This window comes from Pelophylax lessonae (assembly GCF_965119305.1).
Source record: "Pelophylax lessonae genome assembly, chromosome: 3".
NCBI lineage: Eukaryota > Metazoa > Chordata > Amphibia > Anura > Ranidae > Pelophylax > Pelophylax lessonae.
In genome coordinates, this window is record NC_138770.1 from 563,852,854 (window position 1) to 563,878,954 (window position 26,101).

The 26,101-nt window shown below is 40.5% G+C and overlaps 1 protein-coding gene across 2 annotated transcripts in view; it reads left to right on the top strand.

The window, feature by feature from the left end:
* KIZ (kizuna centrosomal protein) overlaps positions 1–26,101 on the top strand; it is a 290,355-nt gene that overhangs the window by 94,601 nt on the left and 169,653 nt on the right. For both annotated transcript variants that reach the window (XM_082251350.1, XM_082251351.1), the window contains exons 7-8: positions 2,947–3,093; positions 21,516–21,651. In XM_082251350.1, coding sequence (XP_082107476.1) covers positions 2,947–3,093; positions 21,516–21,651 — 283 coding nt within the window. The remainder of the gene's footprint in view (positions 1–2,946; positions 3,094–21,515; positions 21,652–26,101) is intronic.

Below are 26,101 nucleotides of genomic sequence, written 5' to 3' on the forward strand. Positions count from 1 at the left end.
TGGTTGGAACCAAAGATCTCAAATTTGGACTCATCAGACCAAAGCACAGATTTCCACTGGTCTAATGTCCATTCCTTGTGTTCTTTAGCCCAAACAAGTCTCTTCTGCTTGTTGCCTTTCTTTAGCAATGGTTTCCTAGCAGATATTCTACCATGAAGGTCTGATTCACACAGTCTCCTCTTAACAGATGTTCTAGAGATGTGTCTGCTGCTAGAACTCCGTGTGCCATTGACCTGGTCTCTAATCTGAGCTGCTGTTAACCTGCGATTTCTGAGGCTGGTGACTCGGATGAACTTATCCTCCGCAGCAGAGGTGACTCTTGGTCTTCCTTTCCTAGGGCGGTCCGCATGTGAGCCAGTTTCTTTGTAGCGCTTGATGGTTTTTGTGACTGCACTTGGGGACACTTTCAAAGTTTGCCCAATTTTTCGGACTGACTGACCTTCATTTCTTAAAGTAATGATGGCCACTCGTTTTCCTGTACTTAGCTGCTTTTTTCTTGCCATAATACAAATTGTAACCGTCTATTCAGTAGGACTATCAGCTGTGTATCCACCTGACTTCTGCACAACACAACTGATGGTCCCAACCCCATTTATAAGGCAAGAAATCACACTTATTAAACCTGACAGGGCACACCTGTGAAGTGAAAACCATTTCAGGTGACTACCTCTTGAAGTGTGACTCTACAATTTTCATAGTCATGAAAATAAAGAAAACTCTTTGAATGAGAAGGTGTGTCCAAACTTTTGGTCTGTACTATATATATATATATATATATATCTCACATTTTTGTAAATATTTTATTATATCTTTTCATGTGACAACACTGAAGACATGACACGTTGCTACAATGTAAAGTAGTGAGTGTACAGCTTGTATAACAGTGTAAATTTGCTGTCAACTCGAAATAACTCAACACACAGCCATTGTTGTCTAAACCACTGGCAACAAATGTGAGTACATCCCTAAGTGCAAATGTCCAAATTGGGCCCAATCAGCCATTTTCCCTCCCCAGTCTCATGTGACTCGTTAGTGTTACAAGGTCTCAGGTGTGAATGGGGAGCAGGTGCGTTAAATTTGGTGTTATTGCTCTCACTCTCTCATACTGGTCACTGGAAGTTCAACATGGCACCTCATGGCAAAGGGATGAAAAATCTGGGTTTCATCCCTGGTGATGCTCTACCATGCCTCTACTGCAACTGTCTTCAGTTCCTGCTTGTTCTTGGGGCATTTCCCCTTCAGTTTTGTCTTCAGCAAGTGAAATGCATGCTTAATCTGATTCAGGTCAGGTGATTGACTTGGCCATTGCATAACAATCCACTTCTTTCCCTTAGAAAACTCTGGTTTCTTTTGCAGTATGCTTCGGGTCATTGTCCATCTGCACTGTGAAGCACCGTCCAATGAGTTCTGAAGCATTTGGCTGAATATGAGCAGATAATATTGCTCGAAACACTTCAGAATTCATCCTGCTGCTTTTGTCAGCAATCACATCATCAATAAACCCGTTCCATTGGCAGCCATACATGCCCACGCCATGACACTACCACCACCATGCTTCCCTGATGAGGTGGTATGCTTTGGATCATGAGCAGTTCCTTTCCTTCTCCATACTCTTCTCTTCCCATCACTCTGGTACAAGTTGATCTTGGTCTCATCTGTACATAGGATGTTGTTCCAGAACTGTGAAGGCTTTTTTAGATGTTGTTTGGCAAACTCTAATCTGGCCTTCCTGTTTTTGAGGCTCACCAATGGTTTACAACTTGTGGTGAACCCTCTGTATTCACTCAGCTCAATCATTTAACTGATTGTTGACTTTGAAACACATACACCTACTTCCTGGAGAGTATTCTTGATCTGGCCAACTGTTGTGAAGGGCGTTTTCTTCACCAGGGAAAGAATTCTTCGGTCATCCACCAAAGTTGTTTTCCGTGGTCTTCCGGGTCTTTTACTGTTGCTGAGCTCACCGGTGCGTTCTTTCTTTTTAAGGATGTTCCAAACAGTTGATTTTTGCTATCTCTCTGATGGGTTTGTTTTTTGTTTTTTCAGCCTAATGATGGCTTGCTTTACTGATAGTGACCACTCTCATATTGAGAGTTGACAGCAACAGATTCCAAATGCAAATAGCACACTTGAAATGAACTGTGGACCTTTTATCTGCTCCTTGCAAATGGGATAATGAGGGAATAACACACATCTAGCCATGAAACAGCTGAGTAGCCAATTGTCTCATTACTTTTGGTCCCTTAAAAAGTGGGAGGCACATATACAAACTGTTGTAATTCCTACACCTTTCACCTGATTTGGATGTAAATAACCTCAAATTAAAGCTGAAAGGCTGCAGTTAAAGCACATCTTGTTTGTTTTATTTCAAATCCATTGTGGTGGTGTATAGAGCCAAAAAGATTAGAATTGTGTCGATGTCCCAATATTTATGGACCTGACTGTATATATATATATATATATATATATATATGTATATATGTATATAATATGGGCAGCTAAGTGGTTAGCACTTCCCCCTGGCAACTTTAGAGTCGCTGGTTGGAGTCCCAACCAAGGCACTACCTGCCTGGAGTTTGCATGCTCTCCCTGTGCCTGCGTGCGTAAATTGGCCCTAGTATGTGTATGTATGAATGTAAGTTAGGGAGCTTAGATTGTAAGCTCCTTGAGTGCAGGGACTGATGTGAATGCACAATATATATGTAAAGCACTGCGTAAATTGAAGGCGCTATATAAGTATCTGTAATGAATAAATATAGATATGTATATATAGCCGAGTAAATAATTAGTCCAACCGGAACATTTACTGATACAGTGTTGAAAAGTTAGTATGAGTGTATTCAACATATAAAGTTTTCCTGGCCTAGATGTCTTTTTTCTATAGCTTATTACTGCTCTCATTGTTATGTGCTTTTAATAGTGCAGTGTGTACTTTTTATCTTTTAGTCTTTGTAATTCCATGAAGCCTTTGAAAAATGAAGACCTTGAAGCATGTTGTGCACTTGTTGTCCAGTATCTCCAGACAGAAGGCAGTAAAAGATCTTTCCTTGAGAAAACTGATCACACACACAAGAAAGATGAAAATAATGAGAGGTATGTGATTCTCCATAGTAAACATAATCATCTTCTTGTGTTTCATTCTATTTATCTGTTCCTATATCAGTGAGTATTATGATTGCCATACGAAATAGAACCGTTGTAGTGTATGATACTTTGTAAAAAAAAAATGGAATTGATCAGCTGACCCCTCTCTGTGGGATCCATCAGCTCCCGAAAGGAGTGCACAGTCCATGTGCCTTCCATACTGTAAACATAAGTCTAGAAAAAGATAGACCAGCACTTCACTTTTAATTCACACATTTAAAAACATATCTGCAAAAGTATTAAAAAAAAACAACCTCTATCCACATTAGGTTTGCAACTGAAGTGTGGGTAATAATTTAAAAATAACTACACAGCACCCATTAAGGTATTACTGCTTGTAAGGTATAAAGAGGAGTACCAATAGCAATCAATAGCAAATTTTCTAAGTGTTTACTATCTGCATGTTCGATGAGTTAACCTCTTTTTGCTAAATATGTACACATAAAAACATACAATAATTATGTTAATATCCTGTGAACAAAGCGGAAAAATTTATACTCACCTGACGGTAAGGCCGGCCATACATGGTTCAAACCTGGCCGGTTCAGCAGGAATCGACCGAGTTTCAAACCGTTAATGGAAAGGCTGAATGTACCAAGTTGATCGATTTATCAACTTGGGTACAACCAGCCTGCCGAATTCTTTTGCAATTGTCCTCTCCCGGCTGGGACAGCTTCCCTCACCCGCTCCCATACTAGGAGAAGACACATGCTGATTCCTGACACTTAAGCAGGGTATAGCACACCCCCCCACCGCCCATTCTTAGGACCGGTTATACTATAAAATGAGGCAACCAACACTCACAAGGCTATATTCTCGTAACAAGACTCAATGCGAAGCCCTTGGAGAAATTTGTATGCTGTCATGCTTAAGCGTCAGGAAAGGAAAATTACTGTCAGATAAGTATATAATTTAGCATTTTCCTTACACAGGCATTGCTGCTTACACACATGGGATATAGTACAAATAAAAACATGGGGGGTTAATGCTGAAGTATTTTAATCAACATATCGTTAGATTAGTTAGAACTGAAGCAAAACTCACCTGTTGTCAATGTTGCTTGATCAACTTTGTAATAGGTTAGAAAGGGTTCTTAATGGGCTAGAAACGTGCCTTGCATGGACAGGCTGCTTCGCTGCAAAACAATTCTGACCCTCTGAATTCTGCCCATGAGTACACAATCCATTCAGGAAAGTGGGCTTTGCAATCAATTAATGGATTCCCCATATAAGTCCATCAGACTACCTTGACCAGTGAACATGCAATTGTCTTAGTGAACAATAAAGGCCCTCTTCTGATTCTGATACCTTGAAGAGGCAATTGCCTGACCTTCTGGAAGAAGGGGCCACTTGTATTTGTTCAATATCACACCGACATCCAATGCTTGTGGTGATTCGGAAATGACATTCTGTAAAGACGATGTCTTGACTCAGATGGAAAGATTTGCAGACCTTCAGATGATGTTGAAAAAGAGGTTAGAACTAATCTGTCTGGCAAATGGTGGCAATAAGGTAGTTTTTGAGCCTGACACTTTGACTGAGATCTTCTCCTGGCCATGATAGCCATTTGAAATGCTGCTTTCATTGTTACCAGCCATATTGAGAAAGTCTGTTCTAAAAGAAATGGAGGATGAGACAACATGTCTAGCACTATTTACAAATCCCAAGGGGAAAGAACAATGTTCCTGAGGGGTAAATTCTTGCACAGACCTTTAATAATATCAGGGAACAGAGGATTACATCCTCTAGAATTCTGTGAATTCTTCCACATTCTAGTATAAATGAGGTTTGTAGTAGGTGCCCTGGCTTAACAGGGTTTTCAACACTGAATGTGAGAGCGCCAGGTGAAGTCAGTCTTTGCCTCTCAGCCTCCCAGTCGCTAGATGTATTTGACTGGATTTGGATAAAGTACTTCTGCTGCTCCAAGGCATCTGCAAAGGATATTGCGCCATCCGTTGGCAGGATGTTGCATATGCCTAGTCTGATGACTCTTTGGCCCCTTGCTTCTGAGGTCAGGGTGGACAGATAGGATATTGTGTTATCAGTTGGTAGGATGACTCATCTGGTCAATCTAAGACTCCTTAGTTAACTGCTCCTGAGATAAAGGTAAGGAAAATAAAATCAGACAGTAGTATTTACAAGCTGATGCCGAACAGGCATAAGTTCTGAAGGCAATGCAAGCTAAGCAAAAGCACTGAAATTCCTCCCAGGCATTGGAAACAGATATGTGAATGCATAGCAGGGATTAAGGCACAACAGTCAATAGCACTGAAGAGTTAATATATCCCAAGTAAAGCACTGAAGAGTAATAAGACACCAGACAATTGGCAAAAAAAAGGCCCTGCTCTGCAACCTACAACAGACACCTGCAATATCAGTTAATGCTTTATCAGTACTGCAGACACTAGCCACAATCTTTTACCAGGAAGGCATTGACAAAACAGACTGGACAACTATAACAAGCTAGCAAGGATTCCAATATGTGATGCCTGCAGTATTCCGTGAAGGACATAACCGCAAATACCTGAAGAAAACTCCTAACCGTGTAAAACAGCAGCTGAGTAGCATGGTTTTGTTCGCCAAGTGGTGCGCATTACCACCTGAATGCTTCATAGAAAGTAGGAACTCCAATGGATGTCCAAACATGGGGTCATGATGAAGGAGGCACTTGTGCAATCCCTAGAGACCAGCATCCTACAAGCCCAGGATACTGGATATGGGGGAGGCTTCCTTTTATATAGGAGATTTACAGCCTATACAGAAGGAACTTCACCACAGGAGAGGCTGAACCTGCGCAGCTGGCCAGATGAACTCGGTAAGGGGAGGGTAAAAATATAAATTCTACTGAACAACTGTATAACCGGCTGAGCATTGAGAAAAAAAAAGGAGAAATGCCGCCTTGTGGAGGGTGTCTCATTTTATAGTATACCTGGTCCTGTGATTGTCCGTGGGTAGTGGAGCCTATTTCCATGTATGTATGCTGTCATGCTTATGTCAGGAAAGTGATAACTTATATATATATATGTATGTATGCTGTCATGTGTATGTCAGGAAAGTGATAATTTAGACGTTTCTGAAATCTATTGCCTAGATGGTAAATCCAGAAAGCTTTCGTAGACAAAAATCTGGCTTTTACATTACCCTATATTAATAACCACCCTATTAATAATCTGGAAAAAGAGCAATTTTAAATCTCTGGGTGCTGGTTTAGAAAATGGCTGGAGACATGACGCTTTGTACATGCTTGCCTGTTAGAAATGATACAAAGGGACAAAGTGCATTGAAAGTATGGGCTCCTAGACCTTACAACCACATACATCTGCCACTTAGAGTAAAATGTGTAAACTATTTAGCTTATGTCATGAGCATAACTCCAGCTGTTTATTGACTCATGTCGGGAGTAGCGGCAATCCTTTCCTTTTTATATTTACTAGCCCTCTGTATTGGTATTAGGATTAGGCTGCACCCTATGCATTGGGACACAGGCATTTACTTTTACCTCTAATTTGAGCGATATAACATGACATATTGGCATTGATTTACTAAAACTGTCGAGTGCAAAATTTGGTGCAGCTGTGCATGGTAGCCAATCAGCTTCTAACTTTAGCTTGTTCAATTAAACTTTGACCAAGAAAAAAACTGGAAACTGATTGGTTTATTTGGAGAACTGCACCAGGTTTTGCACGCTCAAATTTAGTAAATCAACCCTATTGTGTCAGTGTAGTGAAGGATAGCAGTTGACTTTTTAGATGCACTAATTGTTACTGTTGTATAAGACCTTTACTGAGCAGAGTGCTAAATGGTCAGGTGGGGGGATCCTGCATGTCATTATGGGTGGTGGAACACAATTCTGGGAACCCAAGGGAGCAATTATCCTCTGCCCTACTGCAAATGGGGACTAGGATTTTAAATACCTGCATGTAAATGTACATATGTTGTTAGTAATGGCTATTTCCCAACCTTTTTAAAAGCACCCCTATTTTATTTTTGAGGATTCGGTTGACGGTCCTATTTAATGAATTCTAAACACAGTGATAAACCCAACCAAACGCCAGTAACTAAAGTCTTGGATTATTTATAAACAGTATTTTTTAAAAATGTATACACTATAACACCAAAGCTTTTTTTCACACAATATACATTTTTTTTTGTATAAATACACACACATACATATATGTATATCTATATATATATATATATATATATATATATATATATATATATATGTATATAGTTTAGCCTCTTATATTGATGGATGGCAGTTTTTTTTTTTTGTTTTTTTGCTGGAGTTGATTTTAGCCGAGAAAATCTAGATACTAGGGTGTATTGAAACAAGAAAAATGCTAGTCTCCAGGAGGATGGGCACAAAAACCACTAGATACCAAGAGGTTCAAAACCCACTTCAAAGTGAAATTCTGCCTTTGCAGCTGATTTGTTGCGGTTGTTTATAGGCTCAGTGTGTCTAAATGCTTATGGAGACAGCTGTGTGCTACGCCATGGGAGTCTGAAAGCTGAAAAATGATTCTTCAGATAGAAGACACAATGCTATACATATTGTTTGGCTGCATGGTATGCTAGGAACTGTAGTTCCACAGCAGATCTAGAGCAACACGTTGCAGAAGCTTGCTTTAGAGATTTAATATCTGTGGTGAATAGTAAATACAGTTCCCTGTCATCATCTTGGTGCATGCTCTGGCTGTCTATACAAGATTTGCAGAAGTGGAGCATAAGCTGCAGCAACTAAAGGCAGACCACACAGCTGGAAAATTTGACATCGGAGGCTTGGCAAGCTAGTGGCAATACTTCTAAGACTGGTGGGAAGGTGTTTGCAAAGTCTTTATGAAAACTGCTCCAAACAATAGGCCATTCTGTGTACTGAAAATAAAATACAAAAGGGGTGCAGCGCTAAAAATACATATAAAATCACATGGATTAATGAAAGCAATGTCCAAGCAATAAATAAATGAATAAATGTGTAGGAGAAAGTCCATAAACTTCACAGAGCCAAGCATAAAGGTAAGGATAAAGGAGACCCGTGCTGTACGGGATGAGTATTGCACCACTTCATTCGTGACTCCACCACCACAGTAAGTGCTAGCCTCTCACCTCCATTAATTGACCGCATGGGCCATTGCGCTTTAAATCAGCATACCAGATAAACTCCTGCAATCCCGATCTCCTATGCTTTATCAATTCCAGATAACTCAGCTCAGCGGTTAAACATCCCCCAAAAAAAGAGATAATAGGGACATCTAGTGCTCTCCGTTTAATAAGATATTTTATTGCAAGGTAAAAGATACTACTTACAAAGGATGGCACTTTCCTAGTGCATATAGATCAGCAAGGAACATAGAACACAATGTGCTCGAGTGTACGATCCCTTCGGAGCGTCGCGGGTGACGTCACAGCTCCTCCCCCGTATGCGTTGTGTCAATGGGTGTGACTTCAGCGGGGTACGGAGAGAGCGGCACCCGCACGCTTTTTATCCAAAATGCCTAGCAACCAGACGCTACTCCCGGGGCGGACGTGACAACATGTCAATCTCCATCTTGGAAATGGGAAAACCGCCCAGCTTCCGGGAGGCACCGGAATACACAGAAATACTATGTTAAAATCAGGGACAATGGGGTCTGCAAACACCATATCCGATCAACATGATAATGGGCATACATTGCAAATATTGCACTTATTCCAATATATATGCATAAAAACCGGTAATTGCAGGGATAATATGTAACCATACAAAATGTATAAATATTTCAAGCGATCGCTTTAAAAAAGAAATAATTGTAAAATTATTCTTTACATTCTGTGTACTGTACAGTATATGTACTGTGTGTGTGTGTATATATACAGTGCTCAGCATAAATGAGTACACCCCTTTTGAAAAGTAAGATTTTAATCAATATCTCAATGAACACAAGAACAATTTCCAAAGTTTTGACAAAACTGAGTTTTCTAGAACATTTGTTTAGCTCATTACGTGAAAGTAAGGTTAATAATATAACGTTGATTACAAAAGCTTAGGTTTTGCTCAAATTAGTTGATGCAAAAATAAATACACCCCACAACAAAAACTACTACATCTAGTGTTTTGTATGACCTCCATGATTTGTAAGAACAGCACCAAGTCTTCTAGGCATGAAATGAACAAGTTGGCGACATATTGCAACATCTATCTTTTTCCATTCTTCAAAAACTACCTTTTAGAGCCTGGATGCTGGATAGAGCGTGATTCTCAACTTGTCTCTTCAGAATTCCTCATAGGTGTTCGATTGGGTTCAGATCAGGATACATACAGTACTTGACCACTGAATCACTTTCACCTTGTTCTTTTTCAGAACAGTGGCTTTAGCTGTGTGTTTTGGATCATTGTGATGTTGGAAAAGTGCACAACGACTAAAGGCCTTGTGACATTTCTCTACCATGTAGTGCCTTTTCTGACAGCATGAAAGTAACGCCCTTTTATAATCAATTGTCTGCTGGACACCTGTTAATTGAGTAATAAGACCTGTAGTTAAATTCTTGTTAATTAGGATTTTGTTGTCTAATATTTAGCTTTTCTCCTAAGACATTCTGTATTCAGACATATAAGACAGGTTGTATAAGACAGGCTGTGTTCATTGCAACATGGTCTTGAATTATTTTGATAGAGAAAAGGGTGATACTACTCCATCCGGCATACGATCTCGAAGGTCACGTGGTCATGCCGGGCGCGACCACGCATGTGACCTCCGAGATCGTATGCCGGACGGAGCGGTATCACCCGGGTTTCACTTACGGCAAGTGGGTGAGAGACGGATCGGTATCGGGTGGGTGGGAGATGGAGCATGTGAGAGACAGAGCAGTATTGAGTGGATGCCGAACGGAGCGGTATCACCCGGGTATCATTTATGGCAAGTGGGTGAGAGATACCGATCTGCCAGCAGATCTGCTAATGTGGAATTGCTTATATCTTTAATTAGTACATATGCGAGTGGCATATTCAATAACATTTGTAAACAAAATTATGCTATGTGACATCATTTTACCCTTACATGAGCAATATTTGGAATATCGGCTAGTTCAAGGCAAAAGTTCAGCAAAAGTCAATATCGGCCCTCAATATATCGGCCTTGCCGATAATCGGTCGATCCCTAATTTATCGCACACATGCTTTAGAATGTGTATTTTTAAGGGTAACAATATAATTACGAAGTTAAAGTGGTGTTTTTTTTAACTCCTAGTTTATGCATAATGCCATTTTGATAAATTTATCTGGCAATGCAATTCCATTATTTTAGTACTAGTTCTCCGCTTCCTAAATATGGATGCTTTAAACCAGCAGCAAATACAGACACCTCCATAAATCTAAATATCATTTGCATGCATTGATAAAAAATCATTTACAGGACTTACTGCAGGATAATTTATAGAAATGATTGTACAACAATGGGACAGTTACCATAGAAACACCCCGTGTAGAGCAGCAGGGGGGAAAAAAATGGTACAAATGCTAATAGAGGTATATAATTGCATGATCAAGATCCAACTGCAAGTGATCACATTGAGATAGAGGGAACCTACAAACTGCATAAATCAGGGAATAATTAGCATGAAACAACAGTTATAGGAGGTTACAGTAACAAAAACCTTATATAAGTTATAATAATAAATATAATAAATAAATGCAAAATGTTTTAAAAAAAAAAAAAGGTTGGATTTTGGGTCAATGACCCGGGCATTAGTGAAAAAGGAAACTGGGTAATGTGAAGTCATTGATTGAAATAGAAATCCACTATTTTGACAGTAGTAATTGTTCATGTTACATGCTGAGATATACTCTCACAAGCTCAATAGGGGATGTCTTAATAATTTACTATTGCAGGTGAAGATCTTACATTTATACTGTTGAACTTTAGTGGAGAGAGTCGTTGTGAAATGAAAGGTCTGTTTTTGTCTTAATCAGTACTGCTCCAGTTAGAATAAAAAGCTAGAGACGTAAAGCCAGCCAAACTTCTACAAGCACAGGGAAAGTTCTCGACAAACAATTGCTGCAATCCATTGAAATTTTGGTGGTCTCAAAGCTTTTGCAAAAAGGAGATACATGCGTAATTTTCTTTTCGCTTTTTAATTTTACATTTTTAACATACATTGCAATTAGAAAGTGGCATTACAGTCACCTAGTATTGGTCATGAAATACAAAAAGAGGCATGGTACATCAATGTCATATATAGAGGTTAGTGATCGACCGATATCGTTTTTTCGTTCCTGATATTTTGCCCATCGCATATCGTATCGGCCGATATTGGCCGATTTTTTCACACATTTAAAATTTTGCAAAATAAACACAAATTTTGACACAAATCTGTTACTGAACATGTAAAACTTTTTTTAATAACAATTTTAACATTAAGGGCTCCTTCGTCACACCTTAACTGCATGAGAGCTGATAGGAAAATTTCAAATGCAGGGACATTTATAGTTTCACATCATTCTGACTGTGCATTAATGCATAATAAACTGCTGCAGTATTGCACTCAATCACTGCAATAATAAATCACTACTGCTGTGCAGTCAGTGCAAAACTGCTAGAAAAAAAGCTAGGCAACACAGCAGCAACACAGTGGATTGGACTGGAGTCAGTGGACTACCTCTGCAGTATGGCACTCACTGCAACTACTGCAGTCAGTGCAAAACTGCTAGAAAAAAAGCTAGGCAACACAACAGCTACACAGTGGATTGGACTGGAGTCGGTGGACTACCTTTGCAGTAGGGCAATCAGTCACTGAAATAATTTTAAATCACTTCTGCACTATTGCAGTAGGGATTTTAAAATTATTGCAGCAGTGAGTGGCACACTACTGCAGCAGTGGTCCACTGACTCCAATCCACTGTCTAGCTTTTTTTCTAGCAGTTTTGCACTGACTGCAGTGCAGCCCAGTCAGTGCCAAACTGCTAAAAAAAAATAGCTAGACTAAAGCTAGACAGTGGATTGGAGTGGACTCAGTGGACAGACACTACTACTACACTTTCAAATCAATACTTCCAGTTAAGTAGAACAATATTAAAGCATAACATTTCAGCATGTTCACCAGTTAAACGTCTTTTTTTCTTTTCATAAATTGCTGCCACTTCACTAAAAACACGCTCACTTGGTATTGAGGAAGGAGGAGCAGAAAGGTATCTTCTACCATGAGAAGCAAGTCTTTTGTAGCGTGCCTAATTTTCTTTCTACCACTGGAGAGGATCACTTTTTCTGTTAATTACTGGTACCTTCAAATAGAGATGAAGTTCATCATCCAGGTTCATTATTGCAGATTCTGATGAATCCTCCGCATAAGACCCCAATAAAACACTGAACATGGCATCTATTTCACCACAATGAATTTTCTCTTCTGTCCGTTGTCTCTTTGGACATTTTTCTCCTGCATCCTGCTCTTCCACATCAGAAACCTTCTCTTCTTGACTTTTCTTTTTGTCAGGAGGAACCTCCTGCACCTTCTGTTGAACTTGAATCTCTTCTGTCAGCCATTGTTTTGCCTTGGCCAATACATCATCAGAAGAGAAAGGATGGTTCTTGTATTGAGGATCCAAAATACATGCAAGCACAACATTTTTATCTTCCTCATGCTTCTCAAACCGTTTGGCGAGGCTTTCCCTCATGGCCTGCCTACATGTTTTAATGCCACGTGTGTTGGGTCCTTCCTGTTGAAGAAGCATCTTCAGCACTCTCACACATGGGATGACAGAGGACACAGATGAGTCTTAATGACTCACCTCTAGTGTCACTTCCTCAATGGGTAGGAGCGTATCAATAATGTGGGCTACTATGTCCCACTGATCAGCAGTAGGACAAGAATGTCCTCCAAGTCCATATTCACCAGAATATATAGTGAGAGCTCGCTTCTGCTCCAGCAACCTTTGTAACATGTGTAGCATTGAGTTCAATCGTGTTGGAACACCCTGTATCAGGTTGTTTTTGGGTATACCAAGGTCTTCCTGAATGCACCTTAGTCGCTGCTTGGCAAGAATAGAATGGTGGAAATGCCCTGCGCACTTCTTTAGCATGCTAATAATGTCAAGCAATGCTTTCTGGTTTGACAGACCATCATTTACCACCAGATGGAGGGTGTGTGCCATGTAACTGAGGTCTGACACTTCAGCAAGTCTCATACCTTTAACCATGTTCGTTCCACTGTCTCGCAGCACAAGCATCACTCTGTCTTTGGGGATTCCCCATTCTTCTAGCATGCCTAGAAACATTTCTCTAATGTACTCCCCTGTGTGGGATCCTTGCATCACTTTTGTATTCAACACCAAATGCCTTCTTGTCCATTCGCTGTCAATGAAGTGGCATGTAAGACTCATTAGTGATTCTGTTTGTCCTGACCAGCAATCAGTCGTGAATGAGAGTGAGTTGCCAGCATTCTCTGGTCGCAGCATAGTCTTTACTTTGTCAACGACCTTTTGGTGAATCTTTTGCAGCGTTTCAGTTCGATAAAATTTATCACTCTTCAGTGTGTACCTTGGCTCAAGCATGGACATCAACCGCTTAAATCCAGAGTCAGAGACTATTGTAAATGGCTGGTTATCAGTGACCATCATCTCTGTGATTACTCTGTCCAGCATTTGGGATCTTCCATCAGATTTTTGCCGCCTGTTTTTTTTCTGACACATATCTGTTATTGTTGCCTGGGATGGTGATGTTTCACCTTGTGATTCATTTTGTTTTTTCTGTCCTGCATTATACAATTCAACATGATGAACTCTTAGATGGGCCCAAAGATTACACATATTTTTGTTTTTTGCAGTTATTGATCCAATGCTTACATTGTCTTTGCAAGTGTTGCACAGTGCTGCTGATTTTCTTGGAGATGGAGAAGAGAAATAGTCCCAGACCACACTTTTAATTCTTCTATCTCCATCCGTCTCCATTGAAACTTGAAAATACACTAATATAGGCTTAAACAAAATGGCTGGCTGGCACCCTGTGATAAGTGGCTGGCACCCTGTGGTGGGTGGCTGGCTAGCTGGCACCCTTTGGTGGGTGGCTGGCTGGCACCCTGTGGTGGGTGGGTGGCTGGCTGGCACCCTGTGGTGGGTGGGTGGCTGGCTGGCACCCTGTGGTGGGTGGCTGGCTGGCACCCTTTGGTGGGTGGATGGCTGGCTGGCACCCTGTGGTGGGTGGCTGGCTGGCACCCTGGGGTGGGTGGATGGCTGGCACCTTGTGGTGGGTGGCTGGCAGGTACAGGCCCAGGGCCGGTGGGGGGCTGGTAGGTACAGTCAGGCAGGGCCTGTGGCTGGCTGGTAGGCCTCTGGGTGTGTGGGACTGGGTGGCTGGCTTGCACCGGGCAGCTGTGGTGGTGGCTGTGGTACACGTGCACTGTGTCTGTGACTGGTCTTTGATAGAACTAGATCACTCACTGTCCCTATGGACTGTGTGCACAGCATGCAGAGCAGACTCCAGTGTGGCCGCGGCGGGTAAAACACACTGTAACGAGGCTGAGGGAGGTGGCCTAAGAAGGCCGCAAAAGCTGTCCTGTGCGCGGAGGCACGTCACAACATATGCAATGACGTCACGGCGATATCGGTAAATCCAAAGGCTGGTTCCGATAAATCAGGGAAAGTGCATATCGGCCCTCGATATATCGGTGTTGCCGATAATTGGTCGATCTCTAATAGAGGATTATCACTCACGACCTATTACATAAGAGTTATGCCAGGATATGAAGTCCATAGTATCTGTGAACCCCTGAGTGTCAAAAGCTTTACAATGAGAAAGAGTAATGGTGAGTTTTTGATTGGAGGTCTTGACCTAGAGAAGTATGTGGTGTTGCATGTGTTAGTACAGGGGGAGAAGCGTGGGAAAATTAAGGAGCAAGGGGGAAAAGTAGATGAGAAAATGGGGGAGTGGATGGGGATGACACACAGGCAGGATCACTGGAGGATGGTGAAAGTAGATTATTACCTTGTGTCTCCAAACAGTAGTGTCTGGCCTTTAGCCGTATAAGTAAATTCAATACATGAGCAATTTTCTATAAGCTTAGGTAACTGCAATGGGATGCATTTAAGAATTAAAGGGGTTGATTTACTAAAACTTGAGAGTTCAAAACCTGGTGCAGCTCTGCATGGCAACCAATCAACTTCCAGGTTTCAATATGTAATTGAATAAACCTAGAATAATAAGTGAAGTGCTCTGTATTTAAATACTCTCCCTAAATTATACAATCTAAACAAAATGATATGTATCTTAAAAATTCAGTCTGTGCAAAAAATGTTCAATATCACAAAAAAACAAATAAATAATGGCAATCAGTATAATAAAGCGGATATAGTCCTTGAAATATACACTAACCGACCACTTTGTTAGGAACACCTGTTCAATTGCTTGGTAACACAAATTGCTAATCAGCCAATACCATGGCAGCAAATCAATGCATTTAGGCATCTAGATGTGGTGAAGATGACTTGCTGAAGTTCAAACCGAACATCAGAATGGGGAAGAAAGGGGATTTAAGTGCCTTTGAGTGCGGCATAGTTGTTAGTGCCAGATGGGCTGGTCTAAGTATTTCAAAAACTGCTGATCTACTAGGATTTTCACACACAACCAGCTCTAGTGTTTACAGAGAATGGTCCGAAAAAGAAAAAATATCCCTGTGAGCGGCTGTTGTGGGGATAAAAATGCCTGGTTGATGTCAGAGCAGAATGGGTATTGGTTTTTGATGATAGAAAGGCAACAGTATCTAAAATATCCATTCGTTACAACCATGAATACCATCTCTGAACACATCAAACCTTAAATCAGATGGGCTACAGCAGCAGAAGACCACACCGGATGCCACTCCTGTCAGCTAAGAATAGGAAACTGAGGCTACAATTCGCACAAGGTCACCAACATTAGACAATAGAAGATTGGAAAAACGCCTGGTCTGAGGAGTCTCTATTTCAGCTGCAACATTCAGATGGAAGGGTCAGAATTTGGCATAAACAATATGAAAGCATGGATCCATCCTGCCTTGTATCAGCGGTTCAGGCTGGTGGTGGTGTAATGGTTTGGGGGGGGATATTTTTTTGCGCACTTTGGGCCCCTTCGTACCAATTTAACATTGTTTAAATGCCACAGCCTACATGAGTATTGTTGCTGACCATGTCCATCCCATTATGACCACAGTGTACCCATCTTCTGATGGCTTTTCCAGCAGGATAATGCACCATGTCACAAAGCCCAGATCATCTCAAACTGGTTTCTTGACCATGACAATTAGTACAATGTACTCCAATGGCCTCCACATTCACCAGATCCCAATCCAATAGACCACCTTTGGGATGTGGAGGAATGTTGGATTTGCATCATGGATGTGCAGCTGATGAATCTGCAGCAACTGTTTGATTCTATCATGTCAATATGGGCCAAAATCTCTGAGGAATGTTTCCAACACCTTGTTGAATCTATGCCATGAAGGCAGTTCTGAAGGCAAAAGGGAGTCCAACCCAGTACTAGCAAGGTGTACCCAATAAAGTGGCCGGTGCAGGTATATCATAAAGAAAGGTCTTCCAAATTGTTCAAAACTATAATAACAATTCCATACTCCATTAAATCTTCATGTGACAATAGTCTCTATAAAGTGCAAGAAATTTCTTCCATCCTCATAAGGAATTCACACTGAAAACCGCACCGATGTGCCCACCACCAAAGCTCCTCAATGGGTGTCTGACAGAGAGGTACTTCCGCGAAACATGTCGTCACGGCAGCTGGGCATTGTTTGTGGTCCAAGCTGGCTCTGATCTCCGCTATGTCACTTTCGGCATTGACGTTTTTCCGGTGAGACGCATCTGCTCGGCTGGACTCTGCATCGTGGGGGGAAGCAGAAGGTAGTTTACAGTGGACAGCGGCAGGTTCGGTGTGCCCCCCTACCTCCCTCTTTGTGTGACGGCTGAGTAATTTACCATCTACGGCAATCTCTCCACCATATTGCGGATCTCCCATCCTGCGGTGATGTGTACTGTGCACCTCTCATGACCAGCGGTTTCATTGCAACAAATTACCGGTTTGGTATCTATTCTTTTAACATATGTTCTTTAATAAATACTATTGGTTCACATGGGCTGCTGTCCCAATGTTCATATCAACAACTGTGGTTTGCGCTGGTTTTTTCCTTTTTTTGTGCACTCTTATGCTGGTCTCAGCATTTTCCAATAGCAGCACCATTGGTTGAATGATTAACTTTATAGTGAGACTGCCACGGTTCCAGTGCTGGAACTTCCTGGTTTTAAAAATAGTTAATGCTGTTTGAATGTGTAAATTTCCACTTTAAAACATATTTCCTGAATCTTAAGATGTACAAAAACATACTACATATACATCTCTTTGCTAATACTTTGATGTGCATACAACAGAATTTTACGCCCATGTATCATCAAGCATTGTAAAGCAGAAATACATCAGGAAATGATTGCATACAAAGGATTGTATGCCACTCAGAGGAGTTGCATATACACCATTAGTTTGAGATATATATACTGTACTGTATATTACAAACACAATGCTTTAAAATAAAAAATGTTTTCTTGTTCTCATTTATACAGTACAATTGTTCAAAGTTGTGCCATTTTTTTTTTTCTTTTTTCAAATGGGTCAGATACAATAGACTTTCATGTTTTTTTTTTTTTATCTTATTTTCCTTTTTCTCTATTCCGTTCTAACTATAGTATCTCACAAAAGTAAGTACACCCCTCACATTTTTGTAAATATTTTATTATATCTTTTCATGTGACAACACTGAAGAAATTACACTTTGCTACAATGTAAAGTAGTGAGCGTACAGCTTGTATAACAGTGTAAATTTACTGTCCCCTCAAAATAACAACACATAGCCATTAATGTCTAAACTGTTGGCAACAAAAGTGGGTACAACCCTAAGTTAATATGTCCAAATTGGGCCAAATTAGCCATTTCCCCTCCCTGGTGTCTTGTGACTCATTATTGTTACAAGGTCTCAGGTGTGAATGGGGAGCAGGTATGTTAAATGTGGTGTTATCGCTCTCACTCTCTCATACTGGTCACTGGAAGTTCAACATGGTACCTCATGGGAAAGAACTCTCTGAGAATCTGAAAAAAGAATTGTTGCTCTTCATAAAGATGGCCAAGGCTATAAGAAGATTGCCAAGACCCTGAAACTGAGCTGCAGCATGGTGGCCGAGATCATACAGTGGTTTAACAGGATAGGTTCCACTCAGAACAGGCCTCGCCATGGTCGACCAAAGAAGTTGAGTGCATGTGCTCAGCATCAAATCCAGAGGTTGTCTTTGGGAAGTAGACGTATGAGTGCTGCCAGCATTTCTGCAGAGGTTGAAGGGGTGGGGGGTCATCCTGTCAGTGCTCAGACCATACGTGGCACACTGCATCAGTTTGGTCTGCATGGCTGTCATCCCAGAAGGAAGTCCCTTCTAAAGATGATGCACAAGAAAGCCTGCAAACAATTTGCTGAAGACAAGCAGTCTAATGACATGAATTACTGGAACCATGTCCTGTGGTCTGACTTATTTGGTTCAGATGGTGTCAAGCGTGTGTGGCGGCAAACAGATGGGGAGTACAAAGAGAAGTGTGTCTTGCCTACAGTGAAGCATGGTGGTGGGAGTGTCGTGGTCTGGGGCTGCATGAGTGTTGCCAGCACTGGGGAGCTACAGTTCATTGAGGGGAACCATGAATGTCTACATGTACTGTGACATACTGAAGCATAGAATGATTCCCTCCCTTTGGAGACTGGGCCGCAGGGCAGTATTCCAATATTATAACGATCCCAAACACACCTCCTTGACGACCACTGCCTTGTTAAAGAAGCTGAGGGTAAAGGTGATGGACTGGCCAAGCATGTCTCCAGACCTAAATTCTATTGAGCATCTGTGGGGCATCCTCAAATGAAAGATGGAGGAGTGCAAGGTAACATCCACCAGCTCTGTGATGCCGTCATGGAGGAGTGAAAGAGGACTCCAGTGGCAACCTCTGAAGCTCTGGTGAACTCCATGCCCAAGAGGGTTAAGACAGTGCTGGAAAATAGGGGTATACTCACTTTTGTTGCCAGCGGTTTAGACATTAATGGCTGTGTGTTGAGTGAGTATTTTTGAGAGGACAACAAATTTACACTGTTATACAAGCTGTACATTCACTACTTTACATTGTAGCAAAGTGTTGTCACATGAAAAGATATAATAAAATATTTCCAAAAATATGAGGGGTGTACTCACTTTTGAGAGATACTGTGTGTATATGTGTATATATAATATATATATATATATATATATATAGCTTCCGTGCTGGCATTGGACAGAGAGGAGGAGCCATGAGCGCCAGCGGCGGGACCCAACTTTTTGGTTGACAGTTGTCCTCATTACGATCAGCGACCTTGGGTCATGGTTGAGCAGTTGTCTGTGAATTGGTTGTTGTTGCCTTAAATTTTAGATGTTTCTCCATCAGCTCCCTTTGCTCAGGTTTTCTCTGGTGCATTTCCAGGGTATTGCTGTTTTTCCATTAAACCTATCCAGAGTTCAGTTACCTGTATCAGTTTCCCCTTTATGACTTCAGGTGTCCTCTAGAAGTGTGGCTTAGTCATCTGCACATCAGGTTTGATTTTGATCGGTTAGGTTCCCTTTATTTAAGAGCTATTTGCTCCATATCTAGTTGACTGTCAGAGTAATTTTCATACAGTATGGATTCACCTTAACTGATCCTTGCTACATACAAAAACTTTGTTTGCTCTTCTCTCTGCTTTTGGCACAATACTTTCTGTCTAGGTTCCTCCCTGACCCTTTTGCCCCATCTCCTCATGGCTGGATAGGATCCTTGCTTGTGCCTGATTATGAACTTAAGCCCCGTACACACGTACCGATCGTCGGCATACAAACGTTCGTCTTTTCTCCCCGGGATGTCGGTGTCTGTTGAAAAGTGCAAAGACTGCCCAAGAATTTTGTCCGCCGACTACAGCCGACTGCAGAAGTGATGTCATGTAATGGTTAACTTTCCCTGTGTTTTTTCTTTTCTGAGCATGCCCAGTCTTGCAAATCTGCGGTCTGTCGGCAGAATTCTGTACTGACTGGCGAACAATCGTCCGTTCTGGTGTCGGCATACAAAAATTTAAATGCTTGCAAGAAAGACTCTTGTCCGCAGAATGTGCGCAGACAGCTGTCGGAGGCACCATACTAACAAGCGTACAATCGGCAGATCTTTCGTCCGCCGACGTTTGTATGCCGACGATTGGTACGTGTGTATGGGCCTTTACCCAATGACTGGTACTTACCTTTTGCCTCTTTGGCTACCCTTTCTGAGAGACAGTCCATCTCATGATCCACATTGTTGGAGTGCCTGCTATTGTTAGGGGGTCCAGTGAAGATCTGGTATTGCCTATTTCTATCTTCCTGGAAGTTCTGAGCATCTTCTTTGCCATTCTTCTTGGGTTCTATCCTTCCTACTTCATACAGGAACTTTACAAAAAAAAAAAACTGTTCTTAAAAAAATTAGAAATTCTAAGCAAGAATACATAGGGTCTCATTTAAAAAGCTATATGGAGGCCATATTGTTGCTATAAAAATACATATATTTCTCATTTATAATGCACAGTGCTGTTCTTTACAAATGTGCACTGTGCTGCTGGCTTCGGTAAAACTGGGGAAACTTTGTAGTGACAATATGAGGGGTTTAATATTAGTGTTATGCTGATCATGAGCCATGTTTCATGTGATTTTATAGTGGCATTTTTAGACTGCTTACTTACTAGTAGCTCTCAAGTAGTTTTTGTCATGCACAGATATATACTTCTCATAAAATAATTGGAAGAGAAATGTAAAGAGTTTTCCCACCAGAATAATAATTTAGTTATGAACAGATCTTGATGGCTTGGACTACCCACTGGCATCATCTCCAATGTACACCAGAGGTAATATTTTCCCTCTGGAATTTCCAACTCTACTAGAATCTCACTCCTATTGCTATAGGTAATGGTAATGGCTCTCATTTACAAAGATTCCAATGCCAGCTTTCTATAGGAGTTTAAAAAAGACGATTCAGCTCATAGTAAACTGAAGTATATATTAGATGAACTTTATTTCTTGCAAAAGTCACATTTTTCTCAATCTGAATTTCAAAATGTTTCAGTTGTTTTCTTGCTTGGATTGGAGTGAAAAGTGTTCATAGGTTCTTTACTGCTGGGAGTATAAAACCGAATGACCTTGAAATAAAAGATAGGGTAGTAAAATAGCAAGATACGTTTTAATGGGTATTTTATGTGTAGCACAAACAAAAAAATAAAACAAGCATTTCATTTTTAATTTACACTGCTAATATACAGAGATTCACAAGATAGAGATCTTCTTAGTTTGTGTATTTTTATTTCCAGGACTATCTCTCCATTATTGAGAAACCATCTGCTTGGCCATGTATCTTTCTTGAAAGAACGTGGGATTTTGAAAGGCGGTGTTCCAGCAGGTTTTGCCAGCGCATTGATACTGAATGATGAAATGAAAACTCAGCAGGTAGGAGATGCCTGTTTTGATAATCAATGTGCCTAGTTATTTTAACAAGTTGGGTTTTTGTAAGATTTTTCCTGTAGAGCAGCAATGCTCCAGCTTTAACCATTTTGGCATCAGCAAATGCTTGAAATATGTTTTTCACATGTCTCGTGTCTAAGAACATGTTAACAATTGACACTGCTCTGTAACTAAGAAGCAACATTCTGTGTTCTTTTTTACATTGAACTACCCATGGACTTTTCTTCATAATTTCCTCCTGCTCTATTTAGGGCTTGTTAGAGTTGTTGTTTAAAGCAAAAGGATCTTCTGGAAAAACCTGACAAATTGCCCCCTTCATTTTTTCTGCTGCATTGTAAGCATGCATTAGTACCTTGATGTACCTTTAGCATTCCCTCACCACTGCACCGCTGTAGTTTAAAAAAAAAAGTATTTATGGGTACCTGAAAAACATTTAAATTCATCCTGGTCTTCCACATCGTAGCGCTCATTGCCTAAGTGACCTGTTGCCAAGCCTGGATTATCATATGGGGAGGTCATATGCAGATACTATTTTTTAGAACTGGTCTAACATGTCAAGAAAGGGCATAAATGTGAATTTGCTAAGCAGTAGTGATGTGATCTCACACTAGTAAGCAATAAATGTAAGATTCGTAGCCAGAGAACTTTTATTGTTGCCATCAGACAATTCCATGGTTTTAGATTTGTACCTATTTTTTTTAACAATTATTTAGCTAATACACAGATTCCCAAATTGTAGTCCAACTGTTGTGGTTTATTGCAAGTCATTAACATTTACGTAAAGACAAAGTTTATTTATTTTTTTCTTATTCTTTTGGATAGAGTGGAAAAAATGTTTAATCTTCTTTCAAGCTTTTATTGTGGTCTTAGTCCCCTTTTGAGAAGAATCATCCCTTAATTGGTCCTGGTGACCACTTTCATGAGATTGAAAGTGAGAGGAAAATTAAATCTGAGTTGTCATTTTAACATGATATGAAGTAAATCTTCCTAAAGCAAAACCTGTTCTGCTGAAAACTATGAAAGGAATTTTCCTTACTTTGGGAATGTACATCTAGCTTTCAGTTTACCCTCTATTTTTCTGTTGCACCTTTGGGACTGGAAGTGACAAGTCTTCAGCAGTATAAAAACTGAAAAATGAACCTGACTGGAGTGTTAACCTTTTTCCTACTCTCCCAATAACAAAAAAAAGTTTTGGATGTACATAGACATACACTTTAAGTTCCCCTGTATAGTTATACTAACTCTAGTAATCAACATTCATAGTGGCAACAATGGTACTTGGCAGAACTCCACCAAGGCAGGTCATGAAAGAATATTTGTAGAGACAGAAGGATTGTTTTAGTTTCCAACACTGAATGTGCTTCAGGAAAATGATTACTCCCATTATTGAATATTCAAATGATGGATCAGTCTTCTAGTTATCTATAAAGGGATACAAATATGAAAATGATAGGCCTAAAAACAGCATCTGTCACCACAATATTTGGAAAATGTTTTAAATATTCATCATCAGGATATGCTGTTTTCATTCGGTGCTTGCTTAAACTCATCATAAACGTTATAAAGTGCCACAAATATGCTACTGCAGATATCTACGGGTGCTTGCACTGTTAGAAAAGAAACACAAAGAATATTTTCTGCAAGTACAAAAATATACCTGTTGATTCCAATAAAAATCCAGTGTCTTTGTAACTTCTAATGTAATGGAGATGAGCAGATAGAGAGGTCTTTGTGGTCCAAAAGAGGAGAGCAGCCTAGGGTGACAACACTGGTCCTCTAAAGCTACAAAACAATGAGTGAGTGTTGTCAACATAGGACAGGTAGTGTGTTACTGGAAGGATAATAAAGAAAACAAATTGAGCCATCACATCCAAGGACTTGTAAGCTTCACTAAATTCCATTTTTTATTTTAGATATCCTTTAAATTCTTTATTAATATTTTGCCAGTGTAATGACTGTATTTAAAGCGGAGCATAGCCCAAAAAAGGGAAGTTCCGCTTTAGGCCTCCTCCCCCCCTACTGTTTGGGAAGCTAAACATTTGGGGAGGAAGAGGGGAGCGGGTACCCGATTTTGACAGGTACACTTTCCCACTTCTGTTCTGGACGCCTTAGGGGATCGGAAGTGGAAGTTCTCCTTCCCTGCAAAAGTCTTCTGGGACCCATGACAGGTCCCAGAAGACTTTGGGACCAGTCACAGAGTGCATGCGCAGTGGGCACCTGGCTGTGAAGCCGCAAGCTGTCACAGGCGGGTGCCCATATTAAAGATGCCAGCACCACCGAGGACACAGTGTGCAAACGGCTGGGGTGAGTGCACCGCTGGATCGAGGGACAAGTGAGTGGCTGTTTATTAAAAGTAAGCAGCTACACTTTTTTGTAGCTGCTGACTTTTAATAAACACAAAAAATAATGGAACTCCTCTTTAAGGGGAAATGGGTCACTATTTTTTTTATTTACATTTTTAAACTGTTTCATATCTATAAAGTTTTGCCATTCAGTACTAAATGATCAACTTGGCGACATTGCCCATACTGCACTGCTTAAATCCTGTACTTAGAAAAAATAAGGATTGAACACAAGCAGATTCCCCTGGTGGGTGAAGTGGACTCATCTGAGGCACGAATTCTGAGCACTAGCTAGTCCTCACCAGAGCTTTTGATGGTGCAGATGGGTTTTGCTACATGCTAGTGCCAGGCTGCGGTTCTCAGGATTGCCCCATCAGGAGGAGAGCAAGCCAGGGTGCGGTAGCAGATGTATCAGGTTGGGATCAAGCAGAAGCCTAGTCTGTAAAAAAGCCAAAGGTTGGTAAAAAGTGGTTGCAGGTTGGAGTCAAGCAGAAGCGTAGGTAAGGAACAAGCCAAAGGTCGGTAACAAATGGTAATAAAGATTTGGATGGCAGCAAGAGTGGAAGGACAAGATATTTGCTGGAGAAAAGCACAATAATCTGCAAAACAGGAACTGTAAAGACATAGCTTAAATAGGAAGTTTATGGCATGAGCAAGGAGTTCAAGGTTCACTAGAAACAAGATAGAAAGTAGGTTTGTCCAAGAGATCGGGTAGGAGCTGTCTAGCATCTCAGATGGCTCAGCAAAAGGAACTAATGCCAGACACAGCAGAGGTCTTGGGTTCAGACCCAGATTCTGACAGACAGAATGGATTTGTATGTAGAACTGTATAAAGTATAGCTATTGAGGTGGTATTGGATGCTTTTGTACATCCATGCAATGTAACTTTGTTTCTGCAGGATTAAAATCGGGGCATTTGAAGAACTTACCTTTTCTTTACATCAAGACAATACATTTCAGAGAGTCAGGTTTTATTGGGCATAATTTAATTATTAAACAATATACTATACTTAACCATTTGCTGACCGCCTCCTGTAGCTTTATGCTAAAGGGCGGCTTGGCTGTGCAGAATCACATAAATATATATGATTTGTATCTCCGGGTAGGAGGCATGCTGTCATTCACTACAGCACAAGCCAATCAGTGGGTCCAATGAGTTATGGCCGGAACACGCTGATCGGTTGAGCGAATGACATACGAGAGCCCTGTGTTGTTTACCAACAAAACAGGGCTTTCTACTGACGGCAACAATGTGCGGTTTCTTTTTTCTCCCTATAAAGCAAGAAAAGTAAAACCAGCACATTGCTTGGTAAAACACACAGTACACACACTAAACATTGTTAGGGACACAGTTACCACTTCCCCCTAAAGGTTAACCCCCTTCCCAGCCATTGTCATTAGTACAGCGACAGTGTATATTATTAGCATTGATCACTGTATTAATCTCACTGGTGATATCAGTGTCAAATTGCCTGCGGCATTATCACAGTCCCATTATAAGTTGCTGTTCACAGCAAAAAATAAATAAATAGGAATTCCACTATATATACAATCGTTTTTAGATGCTTTACCTTTCACGCAAACCAATCAATTTACACTTATTAGAATTTTTTTTTACTAAAGACATGTAGCAGAATAAATTTTTCCCTAAATTTATGAAGAAATTGGTTTTTGTTTATGTTTTTATTCGATTTGTTTTATATCAGAAAGGAAAAAAATATTGTACTTTTTTTAAATGTTCAATCTTTTTTCGTTTATATAGTAAAAAAGAAAAAAAAACCCACAGTGGTGATCAAATACCACCAAAAGAAAGCACTATTTGTGGGGGGAAAAATTGTACAAATTTAATTTGTGTACATTGTTGCATGACAGCACAATTACCAGTTAAAGTAGCAAAGTGCTGAATAGCAAAAAATGGCCTAACCATGAAGGGAGTAAAATCTTCCATAGCTGAAGTGTTTAAACAATGGCTGACCACTGAGCCTTAGATAGCAAACAGTCAGCTAGGAACTAACTTAGGCCACCTTTTTTTTTTTTTTTTCCCTACACCCCCAATATAAAATAATTTCCCTTTTCCCTCCCTCTCTCTCTTT